At 43.1% G+C, this 16,323-nt stretch overlaps 3 protein-coding genes across 3 annotated transcripts; all 3 read left to right on the top strand.

The window, feature by feature from the left end:
- Window positions 1-2,517: 2,517 nt before the first annotated feature.
- LOC103636622 (rho GTPase-activating protein 7) lies at window positions 2,518-8,649 on the top strand. The gene is made up of 5 exons (XM_008658978.3): window positions 2,518-2,598; window positions 3,004-3,247; window positions 3,411-3,635; window positions 3,957-4,086; window positions 8,456-8,649. Exons 1-4 carry the CDS (start codon window positions 2,543-2,545, stop codon window positions 3,999-4,001), a joined length of 570 nt encoding a protein of 189 aa, XP_008657200.1. The 5' UTR covers window positions 2,518-2,542; the 3' UTR covers window positions 4,002-4,086; window positions 8,456-8,649.
- A 2,139-nt stretch (window positions 8,650-10,788) lies between these two features.
- Window positions 10,789-13,237, top strand: LOC103637572 (probable UDP-arabinopyranose mutase 1). Its single transcript, XM_020543252.1, has 4 exons — window positions 10,789-10,851; window positions 11,192-11,365; window positions 11,456-11,641; window positions 13,121-13,237. The coding sequence occupies exons 1-4, from the start codon at window positions 10,789-10,791 to the stop codon at window positions 13,235-13,237; spliced, it is 540 nt and encodes a 179-aa protein (XP_020398841.1).
- Window positions 13,238-15,304: 2,067 nt separating this feature from the next.
- Window positions 15,305-16,050, top strand: LOC100277101 (uncharacterized). Its single transcript, NM_001150858.1, has one exon. The coding sequence runs from the start codon at window positions 15,465-15,467 to the stop codon at window positions 15,807-15,809; it is 345 nt and encodes a 114-aa protein (NP_001144330.1). The 5' UTR covers window positions 15,305-15,464; the 3' UTR covers window positions 15,810-16,050.
- The last annotated feature ends 273 nt before the right edge of the window (window positions 16,051-16,323 follow it).

A 16,323-nucleotide genomic window follows, 5' to 3' on the forward strand; every position in this document is an offset into this window, starting at 1 on the left:
TTCTTTGATCAACTCTAAGCACCAAGACTCCATTTTCGCGCATTTGATTCTTTGTGATAGCAACTAGAGCTTCATTTGAGTAGAGAACTCTTCGAGTTGTGTTGCGAGCTCAAGTTGTGACTTGTGTGCGTGTTTGTGCTCTGATTTTGTGACTTGTGTGCGTGTTTGTGCTCTGATTTTGTGATCATCATTCGTAAGGGCGAGAGACTCCAAGTTGTGGAGATTCCTCGCATACGGGAGATAGCAAACGAAAGCAAAACACTGTGGTATTCCAGTGGGTCTTTGGACCGCTTGAAAGGGGTTGAGTGTAACCCTCGTCCATTGGGACGCCACAACGTGGAGTAGGCAAGTGTTGGACTTGGCCGAACCACGGGATAAACCATTGTGCCTCTCTGTGTTGATTTCTTTGTGGTTATCGTGTTTAGCAAGAACTCCTCTCTAGCCACTTGGCTTTATTGCTCTAACACTTAATCAAGTTTGTGGCTTTAAGTTTCAAGTTTTTACAGGATCACCTATTCACCCCCCTCTAGGTGCTCTCAGTTTGGTGTGTTCCTCTTTTTCTGCTACACTTCTAAATCACTGGGTGCTATTTTGATCTATTTTGACTAGTCGATTGGGCCTAGGTGCAAAGACTCAAATCCGTGACACTTCCTTCTCTTTTTACTTTTTGTTTTTTCTCTTCTCTGTCCGTCGGTCCGTGGATTCTCTTGTACTATTATACCATACAGTCACTTCCCTATTTTTATATACAGACTACGAAATGACATTCAAGAGCTACAAACACAACTTTTCCTCTTTTTTTGCTTTTTCTCTTCTTTCCGTGGACTTTCTAGGTTGCACCAGGGCTTTCACATCTCTTCTAGAGAAACGTACTGCTTCGCCGAACTGCCAAGATCCTACTCATAATATATTGACTGAATTGATATGTCGTGATGACGTGGATGCCTTCCCTGGACATCACATGTCTTCTAGAGAGACATCTACTGTTTAGGCCAAGATCCTACGGATGGTATTACATTATAGTTTAAATTGACGTATCCATTTATCATGGTGACGTGGATGCCTTCCACGGCGCAAATGTGTGCTGATTTCGTTCTTAAAGAAAGATTTCACAAATGTGTATGGCTAATCATTACTAGACTTACTTAGGTCAACATATCCATTCATGTTCTCTTCACAAGTGTGTATGGCTTATCATTACTAGACTTACTTAGGTCAACTTATCCATTCACGTTCTCTTGTAAAGTCAAAGGAAAAATAAATGTCATATCCCCAATTCCATTAACTCCATTGATACTTATAATGATACTTATAGCTAGGCGATTGTTAATATTCTTGCTCAGCCTTTGTAAAAACAGGATTGGACGTCGTACACCGATACGAAAACCATATAAACTCAATCAATCAATATTATTGTGGCATAACTCAAATCTCAAATGGGCAATACAACATACAATCTACGTTCTCGAATATTTGTCATCTGTTAGTTTATTTTGAACTAAATCGCGACAAATCTATACTACTTATTAAGACTCTAACGGTAGCCTGCCTTTTGTCATTCTGCCATCCATGAATCTAGACCGTTCGTTTCATCCAGGGCGATCCGACCGTGCTCCGCCCCCGCCCCCGCCCCCTCCCCCTCCCTCGTCCCAGCCGTCCCTGCCTTTGGCAACCACCCCGCCCCCATCCATCGTCGTGCAGGCACCGCCTCACTCACCCTTCGGCGGCGTCACCCACGAGGCCGATCCACCGCCAACAGCCCGCCACCGCCACCACCCGCCTCCGCGCCGTCTCGCCGTCCCCGTCCCCGCCCTCCCCCGTGGGCTCGTTCGGCTTCGACGCACTCAAGGAGACCTTCTCCGTGGACGTGTCGGTGGCCGGCGCGCGCCCGCTCCGTGTCCCACCCGTCGCGCCTTCACCATCGCGTCCTCGCGCCTCGCCGCGCTCTCCAACGTCACCGTGTGCGTCGAGCTCTGCAGCGGCACCGTCGACTGGGGCGAGGCGCCCGTGCTGCCCTCCGTCACCGCTGGGGACCAGCCGGCGGTGCTCGGCGCTGCGGGCCGGGCGTGCGCCGTGCTCGCCGCTGCCCTCGCGGCGCCCCTCGGCGCCCTGCTACAAGACGTTGCCGGTGTGCTCCCGGGACACAACTTCGCCTCAGTGAGGGATCCGCAGCTTCTCTTGTCCTGCTTCGGCAAGTAAAATTTGCTTTGCGACAGCTTCACACAATTATGTAGGACTTGGGTATCTGAGTAACACAGGTTACTTTGGTCACTGGTCAAATATAACTAGCAGAGTTTGCACCTATGGATTTCTATTTGTTGGTGGATCATGTTGGGTTCATCTGAAGCTTATGAAAATTGTTTTAGACTAAAACTTTAGTAGTGGTGTTGCATCTTAACAACTCAGATGATTATTTTGTATGTATCCAAGAGCCCAGGATTATTCATGCATTCCTTTTCTTTCGATGTTTACTATGTGGTTTATTGTTTGTACCCTGTTTCACTTGCTTAGGCCTCAGACTAAGGATGCTAGGATAAATGCTATGCGTTCAGCTATATCTGAGACATTTCCTGAGCCCAATCGGAGGTTGTTGCAGAGGTTGGCTTTTCATTTTTTTATCATAGCAATATCCTTAATCACTGGATAACACATAGTTTCTTTTTTGGATAAGTTATTGTTAGACTTTTTCTTGGTCAGATAGGTTAATAGCTTATGCTATGTGGACTGCATGATAATTTGTATGTGATATAGTTGCTAATGAGGGATGAGGCTAAACATGTTATTATTGTCTTGTAAATGCTACTTGCACTTAAAATAATCACTAATACTCCTTGGCTTCACACTATGTCTACTTAATTCAGAATTACAAATTTCACAACATTAAGTGAATATATTTATTGCATTTTTCTTCATCCCTGCTGTTAGTTATGTGAAACATTGGTATTGGAACATTTATTATTACAAAAAACCGTCCCTGAAATGGTTGTAATGTTTTTTGTGTAGAATTTTAAAAATGATGCACACTGTTGCATCTCACACTTCTGAAAATCGAATGACTGCATCGGCAGTTGCTGCCTGTATGGCGCCTCTTCTGTTGCGTCCACTTCTGGCTGGTGAATGTGAGATGGATGAAGTATTTGATATGGATGGTGACGATTCTGCGCAGCTTCTTGCTGCAGCAAACGCCGCAAACAGTGCTCAAGGAATTGTCGCAACTCTCTTGGAGGAATATGAGGGCATTTTTCATGTAAGATTCTTTCAGCCTTGGATCATTGCAGTATCCACATTGAATTTGTCTCAAGAAAAATATATTTGAGCATATATCACGATAACGGTGCTTAAAAGCTTGCACATGAGAGAGATAGAAAGCATCACTTCCTATTGATCATCTATAATTACTATTTTTACAGGATGAACACCTCATATGTTCCTTGTCACCTGAATCTCAAATTGAAGATAGTGGTACTGAAGCATCAACTGATGATGGTAATTTGGAAGCCAAGGGCAATGGATTTCATGATGCAGAAAATGATGTAGATCAAGAATTGGATGATGACAATGGCGTGGAGCATATACTTAGTGGGAAATTGAGTGAGAGCAGTGGATATGCTGGCAGTGACCTCTATGACTACAAGGTTTGGTTTTGTGTGCTTCATTCTTTTGATTTTTCTGATGCTTGGTGTTTGGTGGTTTTATTAATACTACTGTGAGTCTTTAATGTGAGTTTGGTACTGGTGTGGAATAGATGATATAAAATGGTAGCATACAAAGTATGATGTGTCCTGTCTTTTTTTTGAAGTATACCAAGCCCATATGTGTCTGTAATATATGGGCTTGATATACTTAACATTGTCATTGGTCAATACACATTTGACTGGTTTGAGTGGAAGTGTTGCCAATTTTCATTATTACCTAGCTGCTCCTCCTGAAGAAGCCAAGGAATTTTGGTTGGACAGTCTCGAGAACCAGATTACTGCATTGGAGAACAAGTGCTCAGGTGATTACCAATGGATTGGTTTCTGTCACAATGATCTTCAGAATGGCAATATCATGATTGATGAAAAGACCAACGTGCTGACCATCATTGTAAGTGACACATCCACATACTTCTAATCTTAATTATTATGTTTGGCTGTACTTCAGATATTCTTTTGGTGTCTGAAATATCAGTTCTATGACTATAATGTGGATACAATTGTGAAATGGGAATACCTTGAACACGGGTAGGTAGGTAGAGTTTTCTTTTGTTAAGAAATACATATTGGTATACCGTATAGGGCTGCAGTGTATCGCACACTTGTTATCGTGTGTTTGCTTTGTTCCCTCCAATCAAAGTTCAGTCTCATATTTCTAATGGAGGTTTCATTCCTGCAATCAATGGGAAAGCTGGTCTGGAGGAATTTTGTCTATTTTATCAAACATTCAGACTATGAATCTGAGTTGGAGTTTCCTTCAAGCAAATCTCATTTTTAATTCAGACTTGCATATAGAATTCAAAATTTATTCCGATTAGAATTAATTCTTTCTGGAAATGTCTTCAGATGTTTTTGTGCATTTTGAATTACTTCAATCTGTTTTTTCACGTAAACTGAATTGTGTGTTAAAGTTTTTTCTTAACATGTTCATTTTAAGAAATGCAATACAGTTCGTTTGCAATGTCCAAAATGCTAGGTACGACCTCCTGTGAATGCTCTAAAAGTTTCATGGTATTAAAAGTCGTATAATTAAAATGATCCAGTGACCATGGCCAAGTGACTATTGATGTTTCATAGGTTCCAAGGCTGTCGATTCATTTGCCCTACCAATTTACCAGGTTGTACCTATGTTTATTGTTAGGATAGTTTACTGTTTCAATTGCCCCACCAATTCACAAGAAATCTAATGTTAGGGCGCTGAATCTGGCACTAAATTTTGTGTGTTCATGCTTAGATTGGTTTAGTTGAAGGCTATTGGTGGTTCTTACTAGCATCATAGCTTATCCGTTTCCAGAAACTTGTGAGCGTTCTACTCTTCGCCAACTTTGCTGCCACTGCCTCATCCGTTTCTAGAAATTGGAGCCATCCCCTCACCTCAAGCGCAGTCTCTGACAACAGGGTGGAGCAGCAGGGGGCTTGGCCCCGAGATGAAGGTTTGCTGTGTTGTGCAGCCTTCGCTTTTCGCATAGGTTGCTTCCTATAAGTTGTGGTAGTCTCAACAGAACCAATATTTTGTGCTTTGTGAGTCTCAACTAAATCGATCTTCTGATATACCTTCTGTTTTACCATTAGTCGACTGGTTCTGTTAGTGAGAACTTTACATACACATGCTTCTCTATGTTGTCGCGTTGCATATCTGATACTTAAGTTTTTTGGCCAATTTTACCCTTTGTTCTTTAACTCTACCCAATCTCACCATTTTTTCAACCTGGATCTTGTTCAGCCAACTAAGATGCAATACCCTATGGCCATACATGCATGGAACTCTCTAATGGTTCATCTAAATTTAGAGTTGCCTGTTTTTGCAGCTTCATATTAATCGTAGTTAGTACATTTTGATATCCCCATATCCAGTCCTGCACGCATGCTTGGGCGAACTTTTTTCATATTTCGAATTAACAATGAATGCAAGGCGATTGGATAACCGAATTGCGACCGGAAAGAGTGGTCCAGCTGCTTCGAAAATCTTGTGAAGTTTATGAACAATTTTGGCTCTCTGAACTGACCTGATTAATGATTAAGTTCATGTTGCATATGCTTGATTTTTCTGGAATAAAGTTCACAGTGATAGGAGTGCACGATATACTCTTGTTTGCTTTAGTTTTTCTATAATGGTTTATTTCAAACCAAAAGGCCAACTAAGAGAGGGTTCACTATGATTGTAGAAGAAAATTCAGTGTTCTGCATACCCATGGTACACCAACACCTCTTCCTTATGGATAATAGATTCTTCTGCCTCATGAGCATGCGGATGCAATCTTGGGCCTTAATGATGTTCGGGTCGTACAACCATTTAGTCCCACAAATGATATTGATCCAACCTCAATTTATCTCTCTCAATTTGCTATTGACAGGTAATTGTGTTAAAACTTTGATAGGATTTGGCACTGCACTACTGCTCTTTTCAAACTATAAGTATATTTTAGTCAGGATTGAATGCTACTTGTTTTAGTTGAATGTTTGTCTCTCATAATATACATTTTAGGGAACCACTTCTCCTAGCACGTTTCATGAGAACTAAGTGAAGGATATCAAATATTTCAAAATAAACATTGCTTTAGTTACTCACAAATACAATAATGCTATACTCATAAATTCTATCTGAAACAACATCTGCCAAAAAGTTCCCCTATTTGGTCAAAAAGGAACTAAAGGAAGGTGAGGAGGTCACGCGAGTTGCTCAACTTGACTGGAAGATATTCACGAGTGATATTCAGAAGCCATTTACAACTTCAGGGCTAGAGTTTGTTCCCTTGTCGGTAATAAGCATTTCCCTTCAACTGCATTTTATTTTGCTATGCATTTTTCTTAATCTATATTCATATCAGGTGATCCATGGTGAAGACTGGGTTTCCTACAACAATGTACGTGCTGCCAATGAGCCCATCTGAACTCTCAAGGAGTTCTCCAAGATCAAGGAGGCATTGTTATATTAGCATCGGATGTCCCCGGCTCCCTGCCTTCGCTTCGCGCGGCGATCGAACCCTGGATCGCGGTACTCACCGTCGTTTCCCTATGATTTTACTGCTTTGGTATGCTCTAAGCTTGTGGTATGCATGGTTGTGATTTCATGAATTTGCTTAGATCTAAGCAGTCGATCTATACAAAGTCTTGGAATACCACCAGCATTCCTGTGATAGGTTTTTGGCGTGGATCAAGTTACCTCAGGGAGGAGGGTCTTGTTTGAGTAGATTTAGTTTTGAGGCTTACAAGCTTAACTACATATTTCTATGATTCCTTATAGTTTAAGGAATGATGAAGAGCAGAATTGTTGATGTCCGGATGCATTCAGATATTTTCACATATTCTTTTGGATGTTTGTTAAGCTATATTGTTGCCAGTTTAACTATTATCAATTGTCTGCAAGCCCTTATAATTCTAGACATATGGTGTTTGGTAGTGTGGATTACTAGATTATCAGCTTAGTTTTGTGAGAATGCTGGTTTTGAGATACCATCTGATTCCAAACATGGTATTATAATCAGCTGTGCAATATCTATTCAAAATAAATTGTGTACCCATCATTTATTTTGCAATGGTGTTTTATAGGTGTGTGTGATGTGCAGTGAGGTGACTATGGTTTTAACTTGTTATTCTTTTCCGCGTTTAATATCCCTGCAGTTATTATGGAGACATTTTATTTTTGGATAATATGTTATTTTCTAGAGTAAAATTGATTGTACTATTGTACTGTGAATTTTATCTAACACAACAACTCGCTGTTATGCTAAATCTAATTTGTCCAAGATAAGTTATTTCACTTCCTCATTGAGTACCTGTTCTCTTTCCTCTACAATTTTTAGCTTTATCGAACCTTGCGTCAAAAATGAAGATGTTACCTTGGAGCGTTTGAGAATTGATAGCGAACTCTCTTTTTCATTCCAATATTTATTGGATTATCCGACATAACAAATTTTGAGTGTTCTGCACTTTGCAAGCACCTTCTTGAATGAATCTTTTTGCATCCAGCAGATCTGGTTCAATTGACATTTATATTTTTTTGCTTGAACTTTCTTTGACATATATAAGCACTGATTAGAAACATAAACACAATACAATTGAAGATTTGAAACTGCATGGAATTGAGGCATTGTGGGGGCTAGAAGATTTAAACCAGCTCAAGTAGTTCTCTACAAATATCCCAACAAATCCAAGAAGATTAAATGAGGAGAATTACTATCTGTGTTGTTTTTTCTACCAAATTGGGAGAACTATGTTAGCAGTTTCACGATGAAGTTGCTTGAGGAAGGTTTTGATCTTTGTGCACATCTACTAGCTCTACGACGCTACCATTTCATGGAAATATCTTATTTATCTTAAAGTAATGACGCAATGTTTGTTTAATCATAGTATTTTAGTCATAGGTCATGTGTTGGGGGGGGCAATCCTGTTTTGAGACTGGCAGCAAACACAAGCAGTTAGCTTAGGTTCTGAAGTTTGTCATTTGTAGCAGCAAGCTCAAGCAGTTATTTTAGGTTCTAAACATTGTTATGCATGCGATTTTTTTCATATTTTAGGTTGCAAGTTATTTTCTTTATTTACCAGTTAGTTTCATTTGCTTAAGTTGTATTGGCTGTAGCAGTTAGCATGCATGTTTGTTGATATGAACAAAGTAGTTCATACTAGATATGGTCACTATTTTTGGAGAGATTTTTTTGCTTTAGTGCAATTTTACTGTCATCTGAAGAAAAATAATAAGAGATAAAGGGAACAAATCAGATGTCAATTTTGCTAACTTTATCCTCAATGTTGTTCTTCAGAAAATGGCCATCGGTGTCCCTAAAAAGCGGAATGACAAATGGATGGATAATCAGCTTTTGAAGCTACATCTGGAGTAAAAAGCTTCGAAGGATGCTCATCTTCAGTTTATGCGCTACTATTTGTTGACTGACATGGACTTGCAAAAGCGCACTTAATACTTGTCAGTTTTGGATCCATTTGTTGCATTGGTCGATGTCTTCAGCGGAACAATCTCAGTTAGGGATATTTCCTTCTGATTCGTTAGTGTTCAACATTATAAGAAGTGGTTTATTAGTTTTGTTCACCCAATATGATTGCATTGTCCTTCGCAGCCAACTTGAGATGTTTGTTAATGATGCAAGGGCGGATGCAAGTTTTACATGTTGCAATGACCTTGGAGATCTTGCTATAAAGATGGTGCAGACTGATAGACATACAACATTTCCTTTGGTCTATCGTCTTGTTGAGTTGGCTTTGATTTTGCCGGTTGCTACTGCCACAGTTGAAAGAGCTTTCTCAGCGATGAAAATTGTAAAGACTGATTTGAGGAATAAGATGGGGAGTGACTGGCTCAATCATAGGATGGTATGCTATATTGAACGAGACATTTTTTCAAGTATTCCAAATGATAAGATTTTATACCAGTTTCAAGAAATGAAGTCTCGCATGAAAATGTTGCCTAAACAACATCAGGCTGCTAGTGTAATGGTATGTTCAGTTTATTAAATAATTGAAGTTTGACACGGTCTTAAAATTGTTATATATATAACTTGTGTTCATTTTTTATGTAGGTCTGCTGTCTGATTCGATTGTTGATGCAGAAACAAGAAGCTAAGTGAAACAAATACAATAATTCTTCATCGATTAGGTATTTATTCTTGTCTGTCAATTAGTCTGTGCTAAATTTTTTTCGAATGGCCCTAGTCCTGTCGTGAGCAAAGTTCTGCCACTGGCCCCAAGGGCACCCTCTTCCCCATGTGCGGCATGAACCTCGCCTTCGACCGCGACCTCATCGGCCCCGCCATGTACTTCGGCCTCATGGGCGACGGCCAGCCCATTGGACGCTACGACGACATGTGGGCTGGATGGTGTGTCAAGGTAACAACACCGTACTACACGTAGTAGCAGCAGACGACGCGCGACCTCAATCATCATCGTGTGTGCGTGTGTGCATGCCCATGCATGCAGGTCATCTGCGATCACCTGGGTTTGGGCGTTAAGACAGGGTTGCCCTACATCTGGCACAGCAAGGCCAGCAACCCGTTCGTAAACCTCAAGAAGGAGTACAAGGGCATCTTCTCGCAGGAGGACACCATCCCCTTCTTCCAGGTTGTTGTGCTGCCCAAGGACTGCGACATCGCGCTCTCGCAATAGGTCAAGGAGAAGCTCGGCAAGCAGAGGCGGATCTCTGTTATGGGCTGCTGGGGCCATGGCCCTACTCGTGAGGAAAAATATATTAGTACCCTCCTTAATTATTCCGGCCCATTATTCTATAGCGTCCGTACCGTTGTTTGCCCTGCCCCTGCTGATCGCGATTAGTTTCCGTCCGCCGCCGTCGCCGCCGCCGTAAAGCAAACGACGAAGCTCCAGCCTGCTGCGTCTGGCGTCTGCTGCCTGCCCATCGACCACTCGGCCAGTGCCCAGCGACCAGCCCTTCAGGTCAGGATCTTGTGTCTCAGCGTCTGGCTACTGCTTCCTGCGTCTGCTTCCTGCGTCTGGCTACTGCTTCGCGCGTCTAGCTACTGCTGCACTGCACGCACATCACACCCTTTAGGTCAGGATCAACACTGCAGAAAATGAATGACATACGGGAGAATGGTTGGGACGAGTTATTTGCAGAGGTAGAAAACTTTTGTCTTCTACATCACATCATTGTGCCAAAGATGGATGATACATTAACTGTTCGAGGTCGCTCAAGAGGTCGTGGTGGACAGTTGGTAACATATTTTCATCACTTCAAAAATGAAATCTTTAATGTTGTCCATGACCAAATAATTGTGGAATTAAATAATCGTTTTGCTGAAAGGTCCACTCAGCTATTGAGATGCATTGCTTGTTTAGACCCACGAAATTCTTTTGCAAACTTTGATGAAGATAAATTAATAGAACTTGCTCAAATTTATGTTGTTGCCTTCACCCAATATGATTGCATTGTCCTTCACAACCAACTTGAGAGGTTTGTTAATGATGCAAGGGCGGATGCAAGTTTTACATGTTGCAATGACCTTGGAGATCTTGCTATAAAGATGGTGCAGACTGATAGACATACAACATTTCCTTTGTCTATCGTCTTGTTGAGTTGGCTTTGATTTTGCCGGTTGCTACTGCCACAGTTGAAAGAGCTTTCTCAGCGATGGAAATTGTAAAGACTGATTTGAGGAATAAGATGGGGAGTGACTGGCTCAATCATAGGATGGTATGCTATATTGAACGAGACATTTTTTCAAGTATTCCAAATGATAAGATTTTATACCAGTTTCAAGAAATGAAGTCTCACATGAAAATGTTGCCTAAACAACATCAGGCTACTAGTGTTAATGGTATGTTCAGTTTATTAAATAATTGAAGTTTGACACGGTCTTAAAATTGTTATATATATAACTTGTGTTCATTTTTTATGTAGGTCTGCGGTCTGATTCGATTGTTGATGCAGAAACAAGAAGCTAAGTGGAACAAATACAATAATTCTTCATCGATTAGGTACTTATTCTTGTCTGTCAATTAGTCTGTGCTAAATTTTTTTCGAATGGCCCTAGTCCTGTCGTGAGCAAAGTTCCGCCACTGGCCCCAAGGGCACCCTCTTCCCCATGTGCGGCATGAACCTCGCCTTCGACCGCGACCTCATCGGCCCCGCCATGTACTTCGGCCTCATGGGCGACGGCCAGCCCATTGGACGCTACGACGACATGTGGGCTGGATGGTGTGTCAAGGTAACAACACCGTACTACACGTAGTAGCAGCAGACGACGCGCGACCTCAATCATCATCGTGTGTGCGTGTGTGCATGCCCATGCATGCAGGTCATCTGCGATCACCTGGGTTTGGGCGTTAAGACAGGGTTGCCCTACATCTGGCACAGCAAGGCCAGCAACCCGTTCGTAAACCTCAAGAAGGAGTACAAGGGCATCTTCTGGCAGGAGGACACCATCCCCTTCTTCCAGGCCGTCGTGCTGCCCAAGGACTGCGACATCGCGCTCTCGCAACAGGTCAAGGAGAAGCTCGGCAAGCAGAGGCGGATCTCTGTTATGGGCAGCTGGGGCCATGGCTCTACTCGTGAGGAAAAATATATTAGTACCCTCCTTAATTATTCCGGCCCATTATTCTATAGCGTATGTACCGTCGTTTGCCCTGCCCCTGCTGATCGCGATTAGTTTCCGTCCGTCGTCGCCGCCGCCGCCGCCGTAAAGCAAACGACGAAGCTCCAGCCTGCTGCGTCTGGCGTCTGCTGCCTGCCCATCGACCACTCGGCCAGTGCCCAGCGACCAGCCCTTCAGGTCAGGATCCTGCGTCTCAGCGTCTGGCTACTGCTTCCTGCGTCTGGCTACTGCTTCCCGCGTCTGGCTACTGCTGCACTGCACGCACTTCAGGTCAGGATCAACACTGCAGAAAATGAATGACATACGGGAGAATGGTTGGGACGAGTTATTTGCAGAGGTAGAAAACTTTTGTCTTCTACATCACATCATTATGCCAAAGATGGATGATACATTAATTGTTCGAGGTCGCTCAAGAGGTCGTGGTGGACAGTTGGTAACATATTTTCATCACTTCAAAAATGAAATCTTTAATGTTGTCCATGACCAAATAATTGTGGAATTAAATAATCGTTTTGCTGAAAGGTCCACTCAACTATTGAGATGCATTGCTTGTTTAGACCCACAGAATTCTTTTGCAAACTTTGATGAAGATAAATCAATAGAACTTGCTCAAATTTATGTTGTTGATTTCACCCAATATGATTGCATTGTCCTTCGCAACCAACTTGAGATGTTTGTTAATGATGCAACATGTTGCAATGACCTTGGAGATCTTGCTATAAAGATGGTGCAGACTGATAGACATACAACATTTCCTTTGGTCTATCGTCTTGTTGAGTTGGCTTTGATTTTGCCGGTTGCTACTGCCACAGTTGAAAGAGCTTTCTCAGCGATGAAAATTGTAAAGACTGATTTGAGGAATAAGATGGGGAGTGACTGGCTCAATCATAGGATGATATGCTATATTGAACGAGACATTTTTTCAAGTATTCCAAATGATAAGATTTTATACCAGTTTCAAGAAATGAAGTCTCGTATGAAAATGTTGCCTAAACAACATCAGGCTACTAGTGTTAATGGTATGTTCAGTTTATTAAATAATTGAAGTTTGACACGGTCTTAAAATTGTTATATATATAACTTGTGTTCATTTTTTATGTAGGTCTGCGGTCTGATTCGATTGTTGATGCAGAAACAAGAAGCTAAGTGGAACAAATACAATAATTCTTTATCGATTAGGTACTTATTCTTGTCTGTCAATTAGTCTGTGCTAAATTTTTTTTGAATGGCCCTGGTCCTGTCGTGAGCAAAGTTCCGCCACTGTCGGCAAGGTCGGCCCCTACTTCACCAAGCTCCACTACCGGAATTTGGCTCTTTGCCGAGTGCCATATTCTTTGCCGAGTGTTTTATTTTGGGCACTCGCAACAGGTCAAGGAGAAGCTCGGCAAGGTCGACCCCTACTTCACCAAGCTCGCCGACGCCATGGTCACCTGGATCAAGGCCTGGGACTCGCTTAACGCCGCCAACGGCAAGCCCAAGAAGTGAAGTTAGATCTATGCCGCCGGTACGGTGAAGTGACGGCGGCTCAGCTAGCTCTCGTGTAGGTTGCGTCCATCTGCAGGTTCGAAGCTGTTAATTATTTCGTGGCCCTTCTCCTCTCTCTCTCTCTCTCTGTTCACCATCAAGCTAGTCGACTCGAGGTTATTTCTTTAGGTTCAGTGCCGTACGTCCGTGCTCAGGGGATGCGAGTGCTTCCTTGTATTACTAATTACACTACAATGTGAGAATAAATTGAAATAAAATACTCAAACTGTAGGAGTCCTCTAAGTTTTGCATATGCTATCAGGAATCAGGTTGGGCAGATTTCGTCGCACAAAAAAAAACAAGATGATCCTCTGCTGTGGGCCTGTGGCCTGTGGCCTGTCTGTCTCTATCCATGCAATTGGCCGGCCCAGTCGAAATTAGGGGGGCCACGGGAGAAACTGCTGTCATGCGAATGCGATGCGAGTGCCTGGCACGTGAGCGAGGAGCGCCTTAGGCCTAGCCATAGAGTCATACAGCCACGTATACACTGTTGTCCCACGTTGCGACCTGTACCGCTGGTGGGGCCGACAATCCAAGGAACTCATATCAGACATTTCCCATAGTGCCCTTTGTTTCATAAGGTGGTTAAGATCCAACCATATTGAAAATCTAAACATTTCTAGTTTGCATTACAACTAGTCTTTCTACACAACCATAAATATCAATGAGCACCCTAAAGGCATAAATATCAACGAGCTCATAAGATATTGTAAAAAGCACGTTGAAATGAAGCTAGTGAGATCAAAAGAGAAAATTATAGATATTGTTTTTTTATATAAATACAAGTATGAGCGAAGTTACGGCAGCATACGCGCAAGAGTTTGCAAAAGAGACCGACCCTTATTGGTTCCACGAGTCGCATATATGTCAATATTTTTACTTTTTGCATGTAACGTAAACCAACATATCCACATACTTGTAAAGCTTCGACTACCAAATTTATATGAAAGTAACGTTTATAGAAAATTCTCCGACAACTTACATAGAAGATATGTTGATTCACATGATCATTCCCATAGTGCCCTTTGTTTTATAAGGTGATTAAGATCCAACCATATTGAAAATCTAAACATTTCTAGTTTGCATTACAACTAGTCTTTCTACACAACCATAAATATCAATGAGCACCCTAAAGGCCTAAATATCAATGAGCTCATAAGATATTTGTAAAAAGCATGTTGAACTTAAGCTAGTGAGATCAAAAGAGAAAATTATAGATATTGTTTTTTATATAAATACAAGTATGAGCGAAGTTACGGCAGCATACGCACAAGAGTTTGCAAACATTTCCCATAGTGCCCTTTGTTTTATAAGGTGGTTAAGATCCAACCATATATTGAAAATCTAAACATTTCTGGTTTGCATTACAGCTAGTCTTTCTACACAACCATAAATATCAATGAGCACCCTAAAGGCCTAAATATCAATGAGCTCATAAGATATTTGTAAAAAACATGTTGAACTTAAGCTAGTGAGATCAAAAGAGAAAATTATAGATATTGTTTTTATATGAATACAAGTACGAGCGAAGATACGGCAGCATACGCACAACGGCATAAGAGTTTGCAAAAGAGACCGACCCTTATTGGTTCTACGAGTCGCATATATGTCAATATTTTTACTTTTTGCATGTAACGTAAACCGACATATCCACGTACTTGTAACGCTTCGACTACCAAATTTACATGAAAGTAACGTTTATAGAAAATTCTCCGACAACTTACATAGAAGATTTGTTGATTCACATGATCATTCAGTAACAAAACATATATATATATATAAATCTTTAAACAGTAAAACTCATTGTGTGAATTATGCATGCCCTATATAGAACAGAGATGGCTTGTGTAACCCTAGAACTAAAAACCGGTCACATGTACCAACCCGGTCGGCAGGGCACTATGGTAAAAGCAAAGGGAAAAAAAACGTCCCCAAAACAGCACACAGCTCTTTGGCTGGAGGCGGTGGCAGGGGGAATCTCCGTGGTCTGGTCTGAGACAACCTCAGGCTTCCCACCCACGGTTTCCCACACTCGCCGTCCCCCGCTTCCCACCACCCATTTCATCCCCCCAGCAAATCCAACCCCACCCCTCTCACTCTCGTCTCCTGTTCGCCAGAGCCACCTCGCTCCAGAAGCTTTCCTCCCCTAGATCTCCCTCCCGTGCCTGGTCGCGCTGCCGACCCGGCCATGGCGACCAAGGGGAAGCTCGGGGAGCTAGTGTGGGAGCACCGGGTGCAGGCGGCCGCAGCGGTGGCTTTCGTGGCCGCGGCCGCCGTCTCGATCTCCGCCGTCGGGCCCAGGCTCGGCGCCGTGGTGTCATTCTTCTGGCCGCTGCTCGTCTCCACGGGCCTCTTCCTGGTGGCGGTCGCCGTGCTGCTCCGGATCTCGCCGCCGCCCGCGGGCGACGACGACGAGTCCGGCAAGGAGCTCATCGACTTCGTCGCCGGGTGCCGCCCGGAGCACCTCGTCCCGGATGCGGCGCCGCCGGCGGCCGTAGCCCCCGTGGAGGCTCCGCCCGAGCTGCAGATCTAACGGGCTGCCGGAGGAGGAGGCTGACAGCAGCGTAGCTGTGCTGCTGTGCGTGGCATGGCGTGCTCCGTCCCCGGGTGAACTTCCTCCAGTGGCACGGGTGGGGGCAACCGTTGCGGGCCCACCTGTAAGTGTCAGGCCGGCGCGCCGCCGTGGCTCGGTAGCCTAGGACTTCTCCATGTCTTGCTCTGCTCCGGTGTAAGATACCGTGGATTTTAATAATGAATCATGGCATAAAATAAAAGGCTGTCCTCGCCGGAGCGATCTGTGTCTTTCGCTGTCGTTGTCAGGTTGGCTGTGGCTTGTGACGCTAATCTCAAGTAAAGTGGGGGTTTATACTGACATGACATGGCGCCGACGAACAGATGATGAGAGGTCGTAAGGCTTGACGATCCAAGGTTTTGCAATTTGCGTTGCTGCTCCACGACGACGCGCAGCTGGAGATCAATCCCACAGTTGCAATCCTCAGAATCATTCATGAGACATTACAGATCTTCAGAGCTCAGCAGTCAGCATC

Source organism: Zea mays, chromosome 8 (assembly GCF_902167145.1).
Source record: "Zea mays cultivar B73 chromosome 8, Zm-B73-REFERENCE-NAM-5.0, whole genome shotgun sequence".
NCBI classification, from domain to species: domain Eukaryota; kingdom Viridiplantae; phylum Streptophyta; class Magnoliopsida; order Poales; family Poaceae; genus Zea; species Zea mays.